The 22,305-nt window shown below is 57.9% G+C and overlaps 1 protein-coding gene across 1 annotated transcript in view; it reads left to right on the plus strand.

The window, feature by feature from the left end:
* Positions 1-22,305, plus strand: part of WFS1 (wolframin ER transmembrane glycoprotein) — a 30,186-nt gene that overhangs the window by 4,295 nt on the left and 3,586 nt on the right. Inside the window, exons 2-7 of the mRNA XM_045528372.1 lie at positions 2,063-2,289; positions 10,321-10,403; positions 12,515-12,659; positions 14,518-14,688; positions 15,142-15,222; positions 18,290-18,438. Coding sequence (XP_045384328.1) covers positions 2,064-2,289; positions 10,321-10,403; positions 12,515-12,659; positions 14,518-14,688; positions 15,142-15,222; positions 18,290-18,438 — 855 coding nt within the window. The 5' untranslated portion in view covers position 2,063. The remainder of the gene's footprint in view (positions 1-2,062; positions 2,290-10,320; positions 10,404-12,514; positions 12,660-14,517; positions 14,689-15,141; positions 15,223-18,289; positions 18,439-22,305) is intronic.

The following is a 22,305-nucleotide window of genomic DNA, read 5'->3' on the forward strand; positions in this document are numbered from 1 at the left end:
CCATGTTGCTTCTGGCTGTAAAATTGCATCTTGTTGGCCGGGTCGGTGCTGTGCTCACTCACCTCTTACACAGGGAGGGCTCGGGTGGGAGGTGACGGCCTGAGTGCTGTGTGTTTACCTGACACCCAGGACTTAGATGGGCAGCTTGGAAACTCCTGCAAAGGAGGTGTCTCTTGAGCTCTGGACTGGGGGAGGGGACAGGAGGGCAGTCCAGGCAAAGGGCACCGGGAGACAAAAGTGTAGTCAGCAGTGGCACGTGGATGTTGAAGAGTGGCCAGTGTTGTGGGGTGAACAGACCGGGAGGCTCACAAGGCTTGACCATGCTTTTGGTTTGCATCTGGGGGATGTTTTCAAATAAGATCTGAGTCCCTCTGAGGGAGAAATGTCCAGATTGAAATCTGCAGAGTTCTTGAGTGGACACAGATCTGATCTTTAGGACCCATTTAGGATGGAGCAGAAATTGTTGTGTAGGGAGCCTAGGGCCACTCCTGGTTCTTCCAGTGGCCACAATCCCCAGAAATGTCCCCTAGGCACCTGCTGGGGCAAGGCTCGGTGCTAGGTCTGGGTGTTCGGAGATGGCCAGCACCCTGGCCCCTTGGTGCAGCTCACAGTCCCTGGTCTCAAGGCTCACCGTTGCCCCTGAGAGTGATGGTCCCCATCACAGCTGAGGGGCAGAGAGGGACGTGGCCTGTCAGGACCACACAGCTGGTGGGCACAGGTTCGTGGCAGGTTGGGGCTAGAAGCAGATTTTTAACTTCCAGCCTCCCCTTGCTCTGCACCACTAAGGCTGGGGAGGGTCATTTGGGAATCTAAGGACGAGTTTCCTTGTGCCCACACAGCGCGCATGAGGTCTGACAGTTTCAGGGGGTTGCCCCCGCACAGAGCATCGGGGTCCTGGGGCTGGGGGTCCTCCAGAGCTGTCAGCTGTGCGGTCTGTGGCCCATGGCTGCCCTTCTGCCCTTAATTATGTGGATGGTGGTGTTTTTCCATGTTGCTAAGCAGCACGTGAGGGCCCTCTATTGAATAAAACAAAGCGCTTTCCCCTGTCCTGACACGTGTCAGAATCTCTGTGCACTCTAGTCTGTTCTAACCCAACGCACTGCATGCCTTAGTTTGCTTTTTAGTATGTGTTGATATCTGGGGCATCGAAGTTCTGTGACTTTTGTCCTGTGTTTCAGGCCTCGTGTAGAGGGCCCTGGACTGGGCCAATCCGGCTTTCGGTTCTGGCTCCCTCGGCCTCCCCTCCCCCAGCCTCCCCTTCCCCAGCCTCCCCTCCCATCCCCTTCTCACATTTATCTTTTATTCTGCACCTGTGTATTCATTTCCTGGGGCTCCCATAAGAAATTACTAGAATCTTAGTGGCTTAAAACAACAGAAATGTATTCTCTCATGGTTCTGAAGTCAGAGGTCTAAAATCAAGGTGTAGGCAGGGTTGGTCCCTTCCTCTCTCTGGTGTCTGGTGGTGGCGGGCAGCTCTTGGCATGGCTGCCTCACTCTAGCCTTCACACGGCCGTCTGCCTGCCTCTGCTTCCCTCCTCTTTGTGTAAGACACCAGTTATTGGATTTAGGGCCACCCCAATCCAGGATGACGTCATGTCAAGGTCCTTAATACATCTGCAAAGACCTGTTTTCCCGAATAAGGTCATGTTCACATTGTTTGGCACATCATTTGGGGGCCCCATTCAGCCCCCCACAGCCAGGTGCTGTGCTCAGGGCTCCACGTGGATGACCTGTGAGTGTTGTCATCATCCCCATTTCTCAGACAAGGACACCAGAGCAAGGTCACATGGCTCATGTCCAGTGAGGCAGGGACTCCAGGCCTCGAGGTGTCAGGGCCTGAGACCATAACTGCTGTGCGCTCTGTCAGGCTGGATGCCCTGGAGTGAGCGTCCTCCCTCGGCTTCCTCACCTGGAGAGCGGGGCTGGCCCTGGCTGTGGTGGGCGGACATGAGATCCCGTAGGAGTGGGCCCTTGCTTCCCTGTCTCCTTACCAGACAGCAAGAGCTGGAGCTGGCTGGGCATTCTGGCCCTGGTGTGAGTCTGACCACGGCTTTTCTTGCAGGATGGACTCCAGCGCCCCTCTGCCGGGCCCCTCCCACCCACAGGCCCCACCGGTGCCGCAGCCCCAGGCTCGCTCCCGGCTCAGTGCCACTGCCTCAGTGGAGCAGGAGGGCAGCGAAGCGCCCCGAGCTCCCGGGCCCCAGGCTGGCCCTGGCCCTGGTTTGGGAGACGCAGCTGCCCCAGCCAAGCCCCGGGCCCAGCGCGCCAGGAGCCGAGACAGAGCAGCTGGTAAGTGGTGGGGCGGGAAGCCCAGGCGGGGCTGTGTAGTGAAAGCAGGGTGGGCACGGAGCCCAGCCACCCCTGTGGCTTCCTCCCACCCGGTCCCCTGCGTTTCAGGGCCCTGCAGCTCCTGGCATGTGCAATAAAGGTCCACTGTGGGGCCTCCCACCTCCCTCAGGGCCTTTCGCCTTTACCTGTGTGGCAGGTGCAGCTCCTCAGGGCACCAGTGGACTTGCCCGAGTCTGGTGACCAGGCACCTGTCCTTCCCCACTGGCCCTCCTCCCCGGCTCCTGTGTAGTGCTTTACAGTTTCTGGTTTTGGGGGGTTTTTCTTCTTTTTTTTTTTTTTTTTCGGAGACAGAGTCTGTCTCTGTGACCCGTGCTAGAGTGTAGTGGCGTCATTGTAGCTCACTGCAGCCTTGAACTCCTGGGCTCAGTGATCCACCTGCCTCGGCCTCCCAGGTTGCTAGGATTACCGGCATGAGCCACCGTTCCTGGCCTCACAGTTTTTGCTTGAGGCCGTGTTCCGTTTGCTGTGAAGTGAATTCCCTGGGCTGTGCCTGGCCAGGGTGGCTGGCCACAAAGAAGACAGCTGCACTTTGGGGGATAAGGCCTGGTCTGGGTGAAGTCCTCAGTGCTGGATTTCTTCTCTCCCAAGGAGGCGTGTGGGTGTCCTTTACCCCACCTCCAGGTGGGATGCTATGATCCTTGGTGTTCACAGGCTGAGCTGATAGGAGGCTTTGTTTGTCCCCCAGGTGGTGGGTCTGAGTGAGGGGCGTCTTAGCCCCGCTGCCCTCGGCAGCCCCTTGGCACCTTCCGTAGCTCACTCAGGCCCCTGTCATCCTCCGCCTTTCCCCTAGAGAGGCTGGTGGCCTCAGGGGGGCTCACCCCAGCTCAGCAGTGCCCCTTCCCTCTGGCAGAGGGCCCAAACCCATGGTGAGCCCCTGCTGTGTGCACCAGCCCTATCCATGTGCCAGCTTGTGACTCCTCACAGCAGCCCATGAGGGGAAACTGAGGAACAGAGCCTAAGTGACTAGCCCAGGTGACCCGCTGGTACCCTTCTCCTTTCTCACACCAGCCACCTCCCTAGCAGAGCCGGAAGGCCCACCCAGCTCTGAGTGCAGTGCATTGGGCCAGCTTCATTTACCTTCAGAAACTCACCCCATCCTTGGGCTCTTTTGGTCTTTGCGTCCCCTTAGAAGATCACTGAGTTCTTCTGCTTTGTCTCCAAGGCCCCTGGGCAGGGAGGACCTGACCCCAGGATCTGGCCAGCCCCAAATGCCGCCCCCTTTCCACTGCCTCATGTCCCAGGGGGTCAGAGACCAGGGCTCAAAACACTTGGTTTCAATCTGGGTAATGCAGAGCGGCCCATGGAGGACAGAGTCCAAGATTATGTGAGTTTCAGATAAAAGTCAGGAAGCAGGTGTGGTTGGTGTGGTTGGTGAGGCTTCTGCTCCCCCTCAACCCCCATGGGGGCAGTGGGCCTGGCCTGTCTCAGTCACTGGTCACTGATGTGGGGACAGCCAGCCCTGCTGGCCCTGGACACTCAAAGGCTGTGGGGAGGGCGGGGCCCAGAGTATGTGCCAGGAGCAGCTGGTGTGAGAAGTTCAATTACTTAGCTCCCCTGTCTGCCCCACAGAGGGGAATGAGCATCAGTTAAAATATACGTGGTAACAATGAGAGCGAGTACTTAACCCTTTCCCCAGCAAGGCACCTTCTAGGTCATTAGCCCACTTGCCACCTGTGCCCGGGAGGTGGGCGCTGTTGCCACCCCATTTTTCAGGTGAGAACACTGAGGGAAAGAGGCTGACTAGAGGGCCCAGGGAGCGGCAGCTGGCAAGGGTGAAGTGGGGATTTGAACTCAGAGACTGTGAGCTTACGCTCTGCAATGGGCTGCCCATGACCTAGGGCAGAGCACTGACCATCGCCTGGTGCCTCAGGTCAGCTGTGCCCAGGGAGCCCCATGTGGCAGGCTCTGGTCCTGGGGCTGAGTGCGGTGCTGGGGACCACCCATGTTGCAGCCCCATTGGGGGCTCCCAGGAAAGAGCCCCATCACTCCTGGGGCAGCAGGAGGGCTGCCTGGAGAAGGCACTGCCGGAGCCGCCCCTTGGCCTGTGCACTTGGCAGATAGGACCAGAGCTGCCTTGGGGTCCCCTCTCTCTGGCTGCCTTCCAGGATCCCTCTTCTCCTCTTAAGCTAAGTAGGGCAGGGGCTGCACTGGAAAGTTCCCTGGGCTGGAACCTCGTACTTCCCATCCTGGCTCTGTGGCCTTGGCAAGTCACCTGCCATGTGGGAAGCGGGTCAGGACTTAGATGCTTCACCAGACAGGTAAAGAAAGCAGTGACACAGGCCAGAAAGAGACCATAGGGAAGTGTGAGGCTGCCGGGCTGGAGCGTAGACACCCACACACGAGATGTGTGGATTCTGATTTTGACAAGGCTGAGCTGCCCAAGTCACGTGTCCCTGAGCCAGAGCAGCGCCTGCCTGGCCAGCTCGCAGCCCCAGCTGATGGGTGAGGGGGTGGTTTCTTCATGGGTGGTTGTGGTAGAGTCCCACGCCCCTTCTTCCATGGTGTCTTCAGCTCAAAGGGGCCCGTTCTGCTCAACATAAGAATGAAGCTGGGCTCTTCACACCTGGTCCTAGGTGACCCAGCAGGCACAGAGAGCGTGGAGGTGACTCCAAGCCATGCTCAGCTGCCATCGCACTGTTCTGCAAGTCTGTGCACCTGGCTGAGAGCCGCTTTGTACAGCCCGGGGGATAAAGGGCTGCGGCAGACACAAGGCACTCTTGGTCATGGGCGGGCACATTGTGATCCGCCAGGGCCTCGTGGGCCTGACTGCTGCACAGGGTCTGCAAGGCCTCCCAGCTGTTGGTGCCAGGCACGGATAAGGATGGCACCTAGGGTGGAGAGGTGCAGCCTGCAGGAAGGACTCCCCAGTGTTGACTGAGCAGGCCGGGACAGGAGACAGGAGGCAGCCGCTAGGCAAGGGAGGGAGGAAGGGCCTGCCTAGGGCGGAACGTGCCGGGCACCATGGGTCTATGTCTCCTAGACCCAGGGGAGGGAGCTCAGCTGGGGGCTGCTGTGGGGCCAAGAGTTCTGCTAGGGCCAGCAGGGCCTAGAGGGTCAAGGAAAGGAGAGAGGGGATTCTTGTGCGTGGGATGGGAGCCGTTAAAGGGATTTAATGTGGAGATCATTTCACATTAAAGAGAAACCCCCTGGTGCTGTGTGGAGACGGCTGGTGGGAGGCCAAAGGAGCCAGCGAGGAGGCGGTCGGGAAGAGAGGTGCAGCTGGTCTGTGTGGTGGCTGAGGGGTGGGTGGGCAGGGAGGGGGGCCGTGAGGGTGGCGTCGAGGTTTCTGGCTGGACCTGCTGGGAGGATGGTGGTGGCACAGCCTGAGATGGGGGCCTGGGGGCGGCTCCCGGTGGGTCAGGACTCAGACGGCAGGTGCAAGGGTGCCAAGGAGGGGCCAGGTGTTGGTGCGAATGTGGGAGTGCAAGGACTCGGTACGCTGAGCCACACTGCCCTGGGACAGGCACAGCAGTGAGTGACACACAGTCGTGCTGTCTGGTCAGGGGGCCAGGCCATTGATAATTTAGGAATCAGCCTTTCATACCTTTTATTCTATCCTGACATGGTCCATTTGATTGTGCTGCCTGTGCTGTGACCCCCAAACCGTAGGCTGACCTATCGTGAGAAATAGTGGCAGGACAGATGTGGCTCACCCAGATGGTTTTCTGAGTCCTTTGGAAACTTGGCGACGTGCCTGTCATGTTACCTGTAACTTCCTGCTTGGGTGCCAAGCCTTGGACATCCTCCAGGAAGCCTCCTACCATCAGGATGGATGCCTCCAGTCACCTGCACGGCCCGACCCTGCATGGATGGACCGTGGCCATCCTCCCCTGGCCCCAGGGCAGCGCCCTGCCTCACCCCTCTCGGGGCCTTCAGCTCCCGGCACTCAGACCAGCGTGGGGCCAGTGCTCAGGAAGTGTGTGCTGGGTGGGTGATGGAGGCTGAGTCCACAGCCCCTGCTAGGGGCCGGTAGAAGGTTGACTTCCTGGCCAGGACCCCTAGACCACTGTCTGCCTCTGCCCCGCCTCAGCACTCAGCCAGGCCGGGGAAGAGAGAGGATTATGAGGATCATTCACAAGAACAAGCATCCGTCTCGAAAGCTTAGGGGACACCCCTTGGTGCAGGCTGATCCCAGCCGTCCCGTGTGTGGGACCCCCTTGGTGCAAGACCCCTGCCCCATGTCCGGCCCAGGGATGGTGGCGCCACACAGCACACCTCCTTTCTTTCCGCCTTTCCCCTCAGCGCAGCCCCAGGGGGTGGTTGTCACGAGAGGAACGGAGACTCTGGAGGCCAAGGAGTGAGGACGTGAGAGGGGCACAGCACCCTGGAGACAGGAGGGTTACGTCATATTTATTTACTACATGTTTAAGATTGCACTCTTCTTTTAAGAGCGTTTGACATGCATCCAGAAATTCTAAAAAATGACTGAAGCATATCTAGATGGCACCGCAGTGTGAAGATGGACGCCGGCTTCCCTGGGAGGGTCTCGTGCATTGCTGGTGTTGGGAAGGAAGCCAGAGGCCTCCCAGCCCCCTCCCCGGGCTGGGTCTGATGCTCTCAGTGCGTGGGAAGACGTTGCTCTGCTCCTTCCATTTCCACAGAATACCTGCTCCAATGAGGGAGTTGAACTTGGCAGTCATCCCAGCATGTGCTGCGTTCTGGGCTGTGCTGGGATTTAGGGGGACAGAGAGGAGCGATGCAGGCCCTGCTTGTGGTGGCTTCCTCATGGGACTCCCGTCCGTCTGTCCCTCCTCCATTTGCTCCTTGTGTACAGTCCAGCCTAGTGCTGGAAGCTGGGACCGAGGTGGGTTGTCTAGCCCAGCGGGCATAGATGGCGCCCACAAAGGCTGGTGGCAACGTGAACCAGGTTCCAGCGGGAAGAGGCAGTGGGCTCTGCCTGGAGGGGCCGCGTCCTGGAGCAGGTGCCCCTCACCTAGCGAGCTCACGTGCAAGCACGGGCCGTTTGCTAGTCAGCGTGGCATCACGAGGCCTTCAAATGCGTGGATCCGTGGAAGAGGAATAATTCACGAGATGGGGGGTGTCTCCATGGATCCCCTCAGCGGTAAGGACCTGTTCCTGGTTGTACAGCTCTAATGACTGCTGTTTTGGGATTGATAGGAAAACTTTCAAAAAACAGGTTAGATTCAGGACCTTCTCAGCTGCAAGGGACAGAAACCCACTGTAAACTGGCACAAGCAAGACAGGGGGCAGAGGGGGGCTAATTAGTCCATGTATCTGCAGAGTCTAGACTAGTTTGCTTCAGGCATGGCTGGATCCAGGGCTCAGGTGATGTCATTGGCAAGTGCTCGTCCCCTCCCCCCGCGCCACTGCTTTCCTGCATTGCCCTCTCTCCGGTGGGCTTTCCCTCCGTGCAGCATTTGGGAGAGGGGCAGTGCCACCCAGGCCACGAGGACTGAAAATGTGGGTGGTGTTTCCCCAAAAGGGGCCTCACGGAGTGGAGGTTGGGCACGCAGAGTGTGTGTTTTGTGGTCCTTAGTGGTCCACACTGACTCAGCCAGCGCCTGGAGGTGACATTGGCACTGGGCAATGGGCACGGTGGGGGTTGCCTTTGCCCCAGGTGGAGGCTCCTATGTACGTGATGGACAAAGCCAGGCCCCTCCAACTGGTCTGCGGCAGGAGCCGTGTTGGGTGGCCGTAGAAACATTTCTGCCGCTGCCAAGTGGAGGCTGGAATAACGGAGAGGGTGTTGTGTATGTCTCAGAGAGACTATATTGGGGAGACTTCTTGAAATGTCAGCCTATAAATATCTTCTGTGAAAAACTAATCACGGACTAGAAGAATCTTTTTAGCCAACAAATGTAGAATGGAATCTTATATCCTGATTTTTTTAAAAAAGGGAGAAAAATAATGTGACTTATGAGTTAAGAGAAGAGATTTGAACTCGAGAGAGGAGCTGGGACGCACAGCGCCAGCGATGGCAGCTCCCTGGGGCCGCTGAGAGAGACGCGCGGAGGGAGGGAGAAGACCCCTCGCTTGACACAGAGTACCTCGTCTCACCAAACCGCCCTGTGAGCTCGGTATTAACGACTGGACTGGAATTGCTCCAGAGAGGTGGGGGGACCTGTGCCAGGTCACTCGAGTGTGTCAGTGCCACTCCGAACACACACACTCCCCGGTGAGCCCACAGGCGCGGGCTCTGTGTCTGAGGAGGCGTCAGCCTGCTGCGGAGCCCGTGGCCGGGAGGCACACGCAGGGGCTGGGGGACAGCGGCAGCCAGCAGAGAGAACTGGCCTTCATGGATTGGGAGCACCAGCGCCAAGGACTGGGGCCGCCGAGAAGTGCTGCTCTGTGGGCCTGAAGCCGTCGCCCAGGAATGTCCAAGGAAGTCGAGCCCGATACCCCTCCCTGTTGGCAAGGTGTCCACAACCGGGCTGGGCTGTGTGTGCCTCCCCTGTGTGGGCTGTGAAGGATGCTTTGAATCCCTCCTTCCCGGAACACACACCTCACCTGTGGGGGCCTCCCCTGCCGCCTGCACCTTTGAGTCACCCCAGCCTCCCTCTGCCCTCTGCAGACCAGATGTGAGCCCTCTCTCTGCCTTGAGCCTGGCGAGCTTGTGTTGTCCAGGCCACTTCCCACGCCGTCCCCTGCCGGAGTCCTGTCTCCCACAGACCTGGGTGCCAGTCAGTGCCGCAGAGCCCGGCTCAGAGCCTGGCACAGGCTGGTTCTCGGAGACCTGTGGATGAATTGGACAAAGAAAGCTGGTCCTTGGTGTGTTGTTACTGGGGATCATATGTCATTTCCTGTTGTTAGCAAGGTTAGTGCAACTGGTGTGGTTGTATGAAGCTTTTGTGATTGGGATAACTTTTTAGAAAGTAAAGTAGAGCATGAGTCATAATGATATTGGGTGCTTGGCTTAGTAATCCAACTGGAGAACCTATGCTAGGAAAATAACTTCCCAAAAGAAAAGTATACGCACAAAATGGCTTGTGGCACCATTTTACAAAGTAAGGGATTATCAAGAACAGCACAAAGACCTGTCGGAGGAAAGGCCCAGCAGCCGACTGTGTGGCCCGGTGGGACTGACGGGCCTGAGACGGTGAGGTGACGGCAGTGCAGTGTGGGAGGCCGAGAACAGTTCACCACTGTGGCCTGGACGTTTGTCTCCCCCAGTTCGTGTGCTGAAATCCTCACCCCCGATGTGGTGGTATCAGGAAGTGGGGCCTTGGCAGGCGACCAGGCCATGAGGGTGGCCCCCTCTTGCTGGGATTAGTGCCCTCAAAAAAGAGGCCCCAGAGGGCACCCTCTTCCTCTTTGTGTAAGGACACAGCAAGAAGCCCCATTAACCAAAAGTGGGGCCCTCACCACATGCTGCATCTGTTGGCACCTTGATCTTAGACTTCCCAGCCTCCAGAACTGAAAGAAAGAAATTTCTGTTGTTTCTAAAAGCCACCTAGTCTATGGTGTTCTTGTTATGACAGCCCGTTCACTCTTAAGTAAAAACCGTTAATATCAAGATGTGTGTACACTGATTGTAACCTCCAAAAACATATGTCTGTCAACGACACAATCCTGGAAACCATGAACTTGACTTCTTGGGGTGCTGGGCATTGGGTGCAGGTTCTTATTACTTAGGTCATGGGCTTTCAGAGGAGCCGCTGGATCTTTCTAGAGCCCTGGTTAGAGCAGGCCTAAGCCAAGGGGGTGATGGTGGGACTCGGGTCTGTGCCCTTCCTTCCCATGCCTCCCACCCTCAGAGCTCTGAGTTGCCATTGGAAACCACCCCGCCTGGGTAGCATTTGCTGTTTGCTCTGGGGCTGTTTGTAAACTAGAAGGCAGACGGCTGCTTTCTAGGCATCTCTTCTGTCCCTGTGTCTGTCCTTGTGCTCCTGGCCTGGACTTTAGAGGGAGAAGCGGCACCAGGTCTTCTGGAGACCTCCCCTGCTGTCCCCGCCACTCCTCTGACACGTGGCAAGGTCTGGCTTGTGACACTGTGTCTCTTCCATGTTGAAGGGCCTGTGAAAGGAGATGCAGGAATCCCCTTCGAAGAAATCCTGGAGAAGGCCAAGGCCGGGGACCCCAAGGCGCAGACGGAGGTGAGGACGCGGTGTTGGCAGGGCACTCGGGCCTAGCCCAGCACGGCGGGCCTGGCTGCGAGCTCTGCAGCCCACAGAGAAGAGTCAGTGCCTGAGAACAGGGATGGGAGCGTTGTGTGCCCCACGGTGCACCGAGCTCCGTGTTGGGTTCCCATGTTGGCTCTGTTGATTCTTCTCCCTGCACCCCTATGGGAAGCAGTGCTCATCCCTTGCTCAGCTCACACCTTGTCTTGGGCATTACCTCCTCCTGGTCGCCCACCCCCCTGCTTCCTTCCCGTCCTCCCCGTGCCTGGCTTGCTCGGTGCACACACACCCCTGCCACTGCGTGTGCTGCACACTCCTGCCTCCTTGGGTGTCCATTCCCTTGGCCATGAGCTGTGCGCACGGGGCCCCAGGGCAGTGACTGTTCACCTGGCATCTTCCAGGGCCCAGGGTTTGTCCCAGTGCTGGGATGCAGTGGTGAGCCATACAGACATGGCCTCATCCTCACGGGGTGACAGGTTAGGGGCAGGAGCAGGCAAAACCAGGTAAACAGACACATAAATGAAATTATTCTAAGTCATGTTAAGGAGAGAAACCAACAGGGTCCTGAGCCAGGAGGTGGCAGGGGCTGGTGCCTTCTGTGGGGCCGTCCCAGCCGAGGGCGGGCCCTGCACACCTGGGCAGTGCAGACAGAGAGTCAAGAGCAGAGGCCGAGGCAAGGGGAGCTTGGTGGGTTTCAGGAACCCAAGTACACCGGGAAAAAGGAGGGAGGGGTGTTAACCTCAGCACGGTCGTCAACATCTCGCATCACCCTTAGCGCGTCTTCGGAGGTGGTAATTACCATGCCTGCTTTTTGGATGAAACTAAGACAAAGAGCTTCAGCGATTTGCCACCCAAGTTTACACAGCTCCAGTGGTGCAGCCGGGATTCAGGCCCAGGTCGCAGACTCCAGGACCCACCCGTTGGCCCCTGGCACTGCCTTCTGGCTGCGTCAGTGTGCAGAGCTCTTGCTGCTTTCTCAGCTTATGGTCTAGAATACCAGAGGGGGTGGGGGGACCCCAGAGTCCAGCCCCCGATGTGGCACATGGGAACCTGAGACTGCAGGAGAAGGAAGAGGTGAGCTCCAGGCAGCGGCCATGTGCCTGATGCTTCTGCGTCCCACCTCTGCTTTCACCGTCAGGCCAGCCCTGGGGAGGTGACCATGCCCACCTTTCCAGAGGGCTCAGAGGCTGTATGGACAGGTCCCGAGCAGCTGCTTCTCACTGCCTCACTCTGTCCTTCTGTATGTGGCTCAAGCAGGCGACCACAGTCATCCGGAGCAATTTCCGACCCTCTCTTTTTCCTAAGGAGGAGGAAGGTTTCCTGTAAAACCATAAATGAGGAAGTTTCTTGTTCCTACCTTATGGCCATATCGTACTTTAAAGTTTCTTTTACAGCCTGTTGCCCAGGCATCAGAGGTGGGAGAACAGTCCTGTTGTGGGTTCTGTCTTTCCTCTGGGCCTCACTTTTTCATATGTAAAATGAGAGGATTGGACCATGTCAGCAAGCGTTTTTTTGCAAAGGGCCAGGTGGTACATATTTTGGACTCCATATGATCTCTGCTGTAACTACTCAGCTTTGCCGTGGACTGCACGTGTGCAGCGTGGCTGCGCTTGTGTTCCAGTAAAACTTGACTTGCAAAAGTAGGCAGTGGGCCAGTTGTGGGCCCATGCCAACCCCTGGCGTGCTGGCCTCTCTGCAGCCCTGACTTTCTGTGGTCCCCCGACTATCTTGAGAGGTGGCAAGTGGGCCCATCGTAACCTGAAATTCCATCCCCTGGCGGTGTGCCTCAGCGACTGCTGGCCAGGAGCTGCTGAAGGGTGAAAGTCAATAGACTTTGGAGCCTGCAGTCCCCTCGTTCTGAGGAAGGGGGTGGCCACACCTGTGTCACGATGTTTTAAGGAAGAACAAGTGCCCAGAGGCTCAGTAGGGCCCAGCCTAATGTAGATGCCCAGTGGGACCCCATTCCTGCCCCTCTCTTCTTGCCTGGGTGACGAAGGGCGGTGGGTGAAAGGAGGGGGACTGGCCAGGATCAAGGGGCAGGAGGGAGTCCGAGAAGCTGGAGGTGGAACGTGGTGTCTGGCCTGCAGGTGGGGAAACACTACCTGCAGTTAGCCAGCGACGCAGATGAAGAGCTTAACAACTGCACTGCCGTGGACTGGCTGATCATGGCTGCAAAGCAAGGCCGGCGGGAGGCCGTGAAGCTGCTTCGCCGGTGCTTGGCGGACAGAAAAGGTAGGACTGCATGGGGCTGGCTTAGAGCAGCACCTGAGGGACGAGCAGTTGGTAATGCCACTTGCTCACTGAACAACAATAAAATATTAACAACAGGAAAGCCTAATACTGGTGATGCTGTTGGGAAATGAGCACATTTTCTGTTTTGCTAGTGGCTTCATCACTTTAGATATTGTTTCTAGAGCCTAACTTGGGATCTTTAACAAACTAAGCTGTTGTCATTCTCTTTGGCTTGTGTTGGTGTCTCCAACACAAGAAGTTATAGCCCCCTTTTCTGCTGGGTTCTGGTCCAAACTGAGCAATAGATCCTGGAGCCAGCTGAGGAGGGTCAGATTCATAGTGATAAAGCTGGGAACTTTGGTGTGGCCTGTGGTCACAGTGGCTGATCGTCTGGAGCTGGCTCTCCATCCAGTCAGGGCAGACCAGACCCGGGGGCCCACAAAGACCTGTGCAGGTGTGTTCACCGTGGAATGAAGTGGACTGACCTTTTGAAAGCGGGCGGAGGAAGAGAAGGGAGCAGGCGACTGAGGGGCAGGGGACAGGGTGGTGGGGGGATGCAGCCCTGGCCACCTGCGGTCAGATATGACATCATCCTGCCCAAGGGGAGTGGCTCGTCCCTGGGGCCAAGGAACACTGTGCTTCCTTAAGGTTCCAAGCCTCAGGGAAAGATGAAAGTGCATGTCACCCAGGTGTTTCTTTTTAAATGATATATATTTTTTCAGATTATAATAGTATTTTATGCTTGTCATAGAAAACTTGGAATATATACAAAATGTAAAAATACAAATTACTCATAACCCTGAAACCCAGAGAGGAGCTCTCCATATTTTGGTATATTTCCTTCTGGTTTTGTATTGTAATATTTTGGGAGTTACATTCATTACATGGAATCTTCTTTCTTTGAAAATTAGACTGATATTTTTGAAAAAAGAGAACCATTGTATTCCCTTAGCCAGAATTTCCCACCACGCCAGCCTCACGGCTCCGGGGCAGGCGGAGTGACGTGGAGGTGGCTGGAGCGGCCCTCACAGCAGGTGTCAGGAGCCGGCGGTTCCCAGAGGGGCCGCGCAGGCTCCTGGAGGGTGCAAGGGGGAAGGCAGGACGGTTCTCACACGCTCCTCACAGCCCCACACTCTTACATTGACTGCTTTCTGATCAGACAGGTAATATTATGCTCATGTGGAAAATTTGGGGATATGTCGAAAAGGAGAAAAACATCCAGTCCTCCGTGCCAGGTCTTACTGCCCTGTGGGTGAGCCGTGCTAGCGTCTCAGGCCTTTGGAGCTGAAGCGAGGAAGGTGGCTGCTGACCTGAGGGTGACCCTGCTCACCCTCTGCCCCCGTGGCCCGTCTCTGTGGCGGGCCCGAGCCCATGGAGCGCTGTAGACACAGAGACGGCCCTGCCATTGCACCTGGGTGGTCACTGAGGTGAGACTGGGCCAGCTGCAGACAGCGCTGCCTCTTTCTGCCTCTGGCCCTGCCGAGCCGGCTCATGGCTGTGCCTCGGTGTCTGCACCTGCACGCTGGGGCGGCAGCGCTCCTGTGAGGGCCCCATGGGCGTGAAAGGGAAGTGAGCAGAAGAGACAGCAAGCCTTCCACGTGCTGCACTCAGTGGACACACGGGCATCTGCTGCAAGGCAGCTGGGCCTCCAGCCGGGGCTGTGGGTGCTGCAGGGGCTCTGCACAGTTGTCCTGTTGGGTCAAATGTCTCTCCTGCCCTCAGGACCTCAAAGGTCCTGACAGACCTCTCATGAGTCGCCCTCCCAAGTCCTTCCAGGCAGAGCCGGCTGGGGCCCGGAGGAGCAGCACTGACAGCGGCAGGCGGGGGGACGAGGCCCTGACTGCCTCCTGTCTGGCAGGCATCACGTCCGAGAACGAGCAGGAGGTGCGGCAGCTTTCCTCCGAGACTGACCTGGAGCGGGCCGTGCGCAAGGCGGCGCTGGTCATGTACTGGAAGCTCAACCCCAAGAAGAAGAAGCAGGTGGCCGTGGCAGAGCTGCTGGAGAATGTCGGTCAGGTCAACGAGCACGGTACGCAGCCTGTCTCGGTGCCACACCGTCCCGTGGGCACTAGGGCCTTGCCTTGATGACCGGGCCCTTCCCATGGGGACTAGGCCCCTGCAGGGAGCTGGGCGGTCATCACCGACAGTAGGTCGGCATCAGCCTGGCTCAGGGGCTCATTCATTGAACAAACCAAAGAGGGTGGTGTGCCCAGTGCTCTGACCACACCCGCAGACGGGCGGCCCGTGTCTGTCACTGAGGGGGAGCACCCCGGGGGCACTGCATCCAGCACAGTGGCTGGAGGCACAGAGTGGGCTGCCCAGAGTGGCCTTGCACTGCCGAGGGATGCAACAGAGGCCCCAGGCCTGTGGTCCCCAGAACTCAGGATGCCGAGGAGCCTACAGTCCAGTTTTTGGTGAGTTGCAGGGCACAGCGGGGGCATGATCAGTGTGCCTGACTCTTAGTCTGTCCTGTCCCCTGCAGATGGAGGGGCGCAGCCAGGCCCTGTCCCCAAGTCCCTGCAGAAGCAGAGGCGGATGCTGGAGCGCCTGGTCAGCAGCGAGTGTGAGTCCAGCCCCACACCCCGCCCACCACCCACACCGTCCACTCCTTCCTGTGCGTCCCAGGCCTGGGCCCCGCCAGGGTCTCAGTCCATCTGGGTGTTGGTGTTCTGGGTGCTGGGATCTGCACTCTGCCCGCTGGGAGTGCACATGCTGGAGGGAGAGCAGACCTGGGGGGCCACGACGTGACAGTCCCTGCTGGACAGAGGGGTGCTGGGGAGCACATTGGCTCCGTGGACGGCAAGGGGAGGGGCTGCAGGTGGAGGGAATGGCAGGAGCACAGCCCGTGGGCCTTTGTGGGGCGGGGGATGGAAGGGCAGAGCATGTGTCGGGGGACAGAGGCTTGGGGCACAACGAACTGGGGTGCCTTTGGGATCTCTGGGGTCAAAAAATTAGAGGAGACTTTCACACCCTCCGTGTACAGCTGCCAGCCTGAGCGTCACTCCGCCCATGTGGGGGCGTTCTGGTCTGGGGGACTCAGGTCACTCAGCATTAACCGAGGAGCTGTGGTGAAGACCAGGCCTGCCACAGACTCTTCTTGTGACCTTGGGCAGGTCTCGTTTTTGTCTCTTGGCCTCAGTTTCCGCTTCTAAACAGTGAGCTGGTCAGAGCAGAGGACCAAAGGACCCCGCCTGTCCCGGGAGCTTCTGTGGCGGGGTGGGGGGGATACGGGAGGGCCCCGGCATCCGGGCAGGAACACAGACCCCACCTTCCTGCTGGGCTGAGGAGGAGGCCTCCAGAAAGTGTCACCAGAACTCTGGAGACCGTCAAACCCCGAGTCTGAGTGGGCAGGCGGGGCGTGCGGGCCGTTGCTTTCTTGCTGCACTTGGGGGAGGCGAGGAAACATGTCACACTGACGTGGAAAGGAATCTGCGACTGACAGGGCCGGAGGGACATGGAGGCTGGCATAGCCCGTGCCGCGGAGACGACGGCGCGTGGTGGTGTGGAAGTGAGGCGCCTCCCATCCTGGGGTCACTTGCAAGCTGGGCTTAGACCCCAGCCCCAAGGGGTGTGTGATGAGCCAGGTCACAGTTCTGCGGGGCCCAGGCGCCACGTGTCAGGGACGTGACAGGCTCTGTGCCACCAGCCTAAGGGTCTCCTGCCACCCCCGTGCCCTTAAGGAGGTGGCTCCAGCACCCCAGTGGGTTCCCCTCGCTGGGGACGTTTCCATTAGTGTCACCATGTTCTCTGCCTTGCTTTCCAGTGGATGCCCAGGAAGGGCCGTCTGTGTCACCATCTCAGATTCTCTCTTCCCGCACTCACTGGGCCTTCCCCCTGCTGTCCCACCACACGCCCTGACCAAGCCACCAGGGAGCCCCTTGCCAGGTCACTTCCTGTCCTCGTCTGACTTGATCCGTGGGCAGCGGCGGCCACTATTCCTCCTTAAAGCCCTCTCCGCCTGACCTGCAGGCTCCCTGGCCCAGGGCCCTTGCTGCCACGCTGGCTGCTCTTCCTCAGTGTCCTGAGACCGATTTCCTGTCTCCTCACCCTGTGGACGTGGGTGCTGTCCCAGGGACACGTCCACACTTGCTGCCTTGTTGACCAATCTTGTGTGTCAGATGTCACCTACAACCCCTGGGCACATAGCCCCGCCCAGGCCTCCCCCAACACCTGAGTGAGCCCCCAAGGCTTGTGTGCCTCTTTATGGGCACTGCATACTGCGTGCACCCACCCCGATCCCTCAGGAGGTCCTGTCAGCTCCATGTGCTCCCCATTGTCACTGCCGCCGTCATGAACCCAGCCTGTGACCTCTTCCCAGGGTTTCTGCAGCACTCCGGACTGATGTCCCTCTGCCCTGCCCCCCACCCCAGCAATACCCTTTCTTTCACATCCTTCCCTCTGGGACCTCCTCTCGCCCACAGCAGCTGGGGGACTGCCGGGGCCCTATTCCCTCCTGTGGATCATGTTGGGTGGAGGGATTAGTAGGCACCTAGTAGGCCCTCGGTAGGTCATGTTGAGTGGAGGGGTTAGGTGCATAGTAGGCCCTCGGTAGGTCATGTTGAGTGGAGGGGTTAGGTGCATAGTAGGCCCTCGGTAGGTCATGTTGAGTGGAGGGGTTAGGTGCATAGTAGGCCCTCAGTAGGTCATGTTGAGTGGAGGGGTTAGGTGCATAGTAGGCCCTCGGTAGGTCATGTTGAGTGGAGGGGTTAGTAGGTGCATAGTAGGCCCTCGGTAGGTCATGTTGAGTGGAGGGGTTAGGTGCATAGTAGGCCCTCGGTAGGTCATGTTGGGTGGAGGGGTTAGTAGGTGCATAGTAGGCCCTCGGTAGGTCATGTTGAGTGGAGGGGTTAGTAGGTGCATAGTAGGCCCTCGGTAGGTCATGTTGAGTGGAGGGGTTAGGTGCATAGTAGGCCCTCGGTAGGTCATGTTGAGTGGAGAGGTTAGTAGGTGCATAGTAGGCCCTCGGTAGGTCATGTTGAGTGGAGGGGTTAGGTGCATAGTAGGCCCTCGGTAGGTCATGTTGAGTGGAGGGGTTAGTAGGTGCATAGTAGGCCCTCGGTAGGTCATGTTGAGTGGAGGGGTTAGTAGGTGCATAGTAGGCCCTCGGTAGGTCATGTTGGGTGGAGGGGTTAGTAGGTGCGTAGTAGGCCCTTGGTAGGTCATGTTGGGTGGAGGGGTTAGTAGGCGCATAGTAGGCCCTTGGCGGATTGTGTTGGGTGGAGGGGTTATCAGGTGGCTGGCCAGCAGGGCAGGTTGTCACCAGTGCTGGCTCGAGGGAGAGATGGGTGTCAGCAAGCACTGGAGATGCAGGCTGTTGAAGGCTTGGCAGGTGAGCTGGGCTAAGGTGCAGGGGGCTCCAGGCGACAGTAGCTAGGGAGGGAGGGGCGCTGGAGGTGGGGCCCCAGGACTGGGGGTATGGCAGGGGAGGCTGGAGCTCGGCAGACCTGCCCCTGCCCCCCCACCAGCCTGGTCCCCTCAATCAGGCCACCCAGGGAAGGTTTGCTCCACCTGAACTCACTCAGCTCCTCCTTAGCTTGGTCTCGAGCCACTCCCCACCCCATCTGTCCACATGAGGGTGACAGGGGCCTTGCAGCTTGAGGGGACCCCATGCTGTTTCTCTTGTGCTTCAGCCAAGAACTACATCGCACTGGACGACTTTGTGGAGATCACCAAGAAGTATGCTAAGGGCATCATCCCCACCAACCTGTTCCTGCAGGACGACGACGACGATGACGAGCTGGCGGGAAAGAACCCCGAGGACCTGCCGCTGCGCCTGAGGGTGAGTGGGTGAGACCCGAGCGCCAGCCCCAGCTTCCCAGGGTGCACACACCTGCCCCCGCCGAGCACCCCCGGAGCTTTCCTGGGGACTGTGGGTGGGGAGGTCCTTGCCTAAGAGAGCATCCTGGAACTGTGCCTCTTGTCCCTTGAGACGTCCTCTGTCCCCGCGTAAGGACATGTCCTCAGGAGGGAGGCCTTTCTTACAGTCAGGCCCAGAAACCTGGGGTGCTGAGCGCTGGGGCCCTCTGATCTTCCCGTGAGAGCATTGTGGGGGATGGAGGGATTGTGGGAGCTGGGAGGATCGGAGGCAGACTTTGATTTGGACTTTGTTACTTAGAAAAATTACCTGTTTATGGCCCAGAGTGGAGGTCAGTGCCTCGAAGATGCCTTCACCCCAGACAGAGTGCTTGGTGTTCATTAGGCCAGGGAGGACATGTGGGGGCGCCTGCTGACCCCCAGTCTGTGAGGATGCAGGGAGAGAGGCCAAGTGTGAAGAGATGGCAGGTAGCACCTGTTGGGGTGATGACAGGCACACCTGGAGGACATGAGCAGCCATGTGGCAGGGAGTGAGGCAGGAGCAGAATGCCCAGAGGCACCGGCCCTGCCCCAGGCTTGCCGGCTTGTTTTCTTGGCCGTGTGGCTGGGCTGTAGGTGCAGACACGTGATGTGGCCCGACAGCCTCTCACAAGTTACCCCAGTTCAGCTCAGCTGGTTGAATTCCACGTGTCCATAGCTCACTCTCTGGAGAACACCGGATTTTCAGAGGTTCGGCCGCCCGGCCCAGACAGGTGCATCAGCACACTGTGGCCCAGAAGGCTGAGTGTGGCCAGTGAAGGGCTCCCAGCAGCCAGTTGTCACACGCCTGTGAGTGTTAGTCGTGCAAGTGTTTCACGGCTTCTGTGTCTTCTTAACTCACCGAGGCCCTGGAGGAATTACAGTCAGTGTCCGATGGGGCGCGTAAGTCAGGGTCGGGGACAGTCGGCTGAAAGGGCACCATGCCAGAGCCAGGAGTGTGGAGAGGGTCAAGGCAGGCCGCACTCCCTCGGGCAGGGCAGGACCCAAAGTGCTCGGGGAAAGGCCGCAGCCCAGAGCAGCGGGGAGCGGGGACTCGGAGCCAGGCTGAGGACCGAAAGAGTTCCCCAGGCAAAAGTGAAAAGCCTCGCCCTTGCCACTGAGGACAGTCGTGTCCAGGGCGAGAAACTGGCCTTGTGGTGGGGCTCTGAGACGCAGGCCAGGACGGACAAGAACGTGAAGCCAGGGAGCTGGTGGATGTCACCGATGTCCGCTCAGCTGGCCCCGGCCAGGCGCGTTCACAGACAGGATGCTGCCATCTCCTTACCGGCTCGGGAGGAGGGAGCTGCAGCCTTGGCATGGTTTTCAGCAAAGAGGAGGGGCTCCCCCACTTGCCAGTGAGGGCCAAAGGTGAAAGGGCAAGTTGTAGAAGACCCTTGGGTCACGAGGCCGTGGCCCAGCTGTCCCCTTACATCCCCAGCATAAGTACTCTTACTGCCTCCTTCCAAACGCATCCCGTGTGGAGGGTAAATTCCAGGTTGCCCGCCGACGGGCGGCGAGTTCAATGCTGTGAAACATCTAAAAGCCCTTTTTAGAAGGAAGAGATTTAAAGTATTCTGACAAGAAACAAACAAGGCTCTGTTTCCTTTCAGTTTTTGAAACTGTCAGAGCACTTTGATTCATTTTGCAGTTTGTCTCATTAAAAGGCTTTTGCGAAAGGGAGATAATGAATCATCACAAGCGTCTCCCAAGCTGAAAGCTGTTCCAGCTTTTAATAGCCTTCCTGAGAACAAAGAACAGGGAACGTACTTTTGAGAGGTCGTCTTCACCTGAAGAACGACAGATGCCTCTTAGCGAGCTTACGTTACGCCCACAGAGAATGTTCTAGACTGCAGGCAGTTCTCTTCTCAAGCCTGAAGTGCAAGGTGCCTTGACAGATAAAACCCTCTGAGAAATAAATTCGGTAATGTTTTAAAATCCTGACATTTTTTTATATTAAATTACTGGAAAATCGAACATGTGAGCATTTTGCAAACAAGTTTGAGAGCATCTTGTTTAGGTTTCCTGCCCTGGTGGCAGCTGACGCAGGCCCTGCTCCACCGCCCACGGTGACACTGTGTTCCTGGTCTCCTGCATCGGGAGAGGGGTGGTCACCGCAGGCCTGGACAGACCGCTCTTCACTGTTCTATTTGTGGAACCAGATTCCTTATTCAGATTCTTTTAATTTCATTTTTCTTCCATCTCAAAGAATAGTTTATTTTAATTTGTTTGGACATTCTCTGCAGGAAAGGAGACGAAGCCTTTTAGTCCTACAGTTCGGTGCAGCCAAGAGGCAGGGCTGGGGAGGAAGCTGCCGTGGGCAGAGATTGGGCCCTTGCAAAGGAGAGCGTTCCCTGGCCATCGAGCCCAGGTGTGGGGCCGGCCCCCACTCTGTCCAAGCAGGCCCGACGCCGTCGGGCATCATGTTCTAGAAGCTTCCTTCCTTTGTTTGTTTGGTTTTTTTTTTTTTTTTTGAGACAGTCTCACTTTGTTGCCCAGGCTAGAGTGAGTGCTGTGGCGTCAGCCTAGCTCACAGCAACCTCAAACTCCTGGGTTTAAGCAATCCTACTACCTCAGCCTCCTGGGTAGCTGGGACTACAGGCATGCGCCACCATGCCTGGCTAATTTTTTCTATATGTATTTTAGTTGGCCAGATAATTTCTTTCTATTTTTAGTAGAGACTGGGTCTTGCTCTTGCTCAGGCTGGTCTCGAACTCCTGACCTCGAGCGATCCACCTGCCTCGGCCTCCCAGAGTGCTAGGATTACAGGCGTGAGCCACCGCCCAGCCAGAAGCTTCTTTCTTTTAAAGGCCCTTTTAATCAGGTGATTATGTGGCCCCACAATCAAAATGGTGCACAGCTCTGAGTAAGACAGGATTTCAGATAACAGCAGGCCGGGGACATGTCCGGTTGTCCTGCTGTTAGCAAGGTCCCCGCCACAGGGATTAACCGAGCAGGCGGCCGGCTGACGCACACGTTGACTCACTTTGTAGCTGTTGATCTCAGCCGTCTGGCCTGGCGTCAGAGTGAAGGGACTCCTCCCCAAGAAACCCTGGAGGAGGTTCGTTCTCGTCAGAAACGCTTGCAGGCGTGGGCAGCTCTGCTCGTGGAGGCTGGTGGCCCCAGAGAGAGCTGGGTTAGTTAGCTGGTTTAGTGTCTGTTTGCTGGTTATGAAGCCAGGATTAAGCGGACCGTCATGGAAGAACAGCAAAACTGTTCAGCCACACACATGTGTAGGCGTGTGCATGTACACTCGTCCCTAAACATCTCGGTCTCCTTCATGAGCCTGGCCCCTCTCATCTCCGGAAAACCCAATCCTCCAACTGCTTCCAGGGGTTCTAGGCATCTCGATTGGCGGCCAGGGCTCTTGACAGATGAGGCCACATTCTGGTGATGTCACCCAGCTACTGTTCACCTGAAATTCCCCCTAGCCCTCCATGGGGTGGAGATTGCCTGCCCAAGGGGTGAGAGAGGCTGGCTGCCCCGGCCCTGCACTGATGGGGTGTCTGGCTGCCACTTCCCGTGCCTCGATGCTCAGGCCAGGCTCTGTCACACAGCCCCTTGGTGGGCTCTGCGTGCACAGGGGCTCTGCTTGGAGTTGGTCTGGGCTCCTGACCCTCCGGAAACACTCAGACCCCACCCTGCACTGCACACCACACTGCATGACAGCTGGCACCTTCTATGGCTGCTTTCTTATCTCGCCCCTCCAGTCTCCCCATCTCCCCTGTGCCCTGGCAGGCAGGGCCAAGGGCCCCCAGAGTTCTGCACAGACCATGCGGACGTGGGCACTGCCCTGGGTGCAGAATCACCACCTCCT

The sequence above is a fragment of the Lemur catta genome, chromosome 17, assembly GCF_020740605.2.
Source record: "Lemur catta isolate mLemCat1 chromosome 17, mLemCat1.pri, whole genome shotgun sequence".
NCBI classification, from domain to species: Eukaryota; Metazoa; Chordata; class Mammalia; order Primates; family Lemuridae; genus Lemur; species Lemur catta.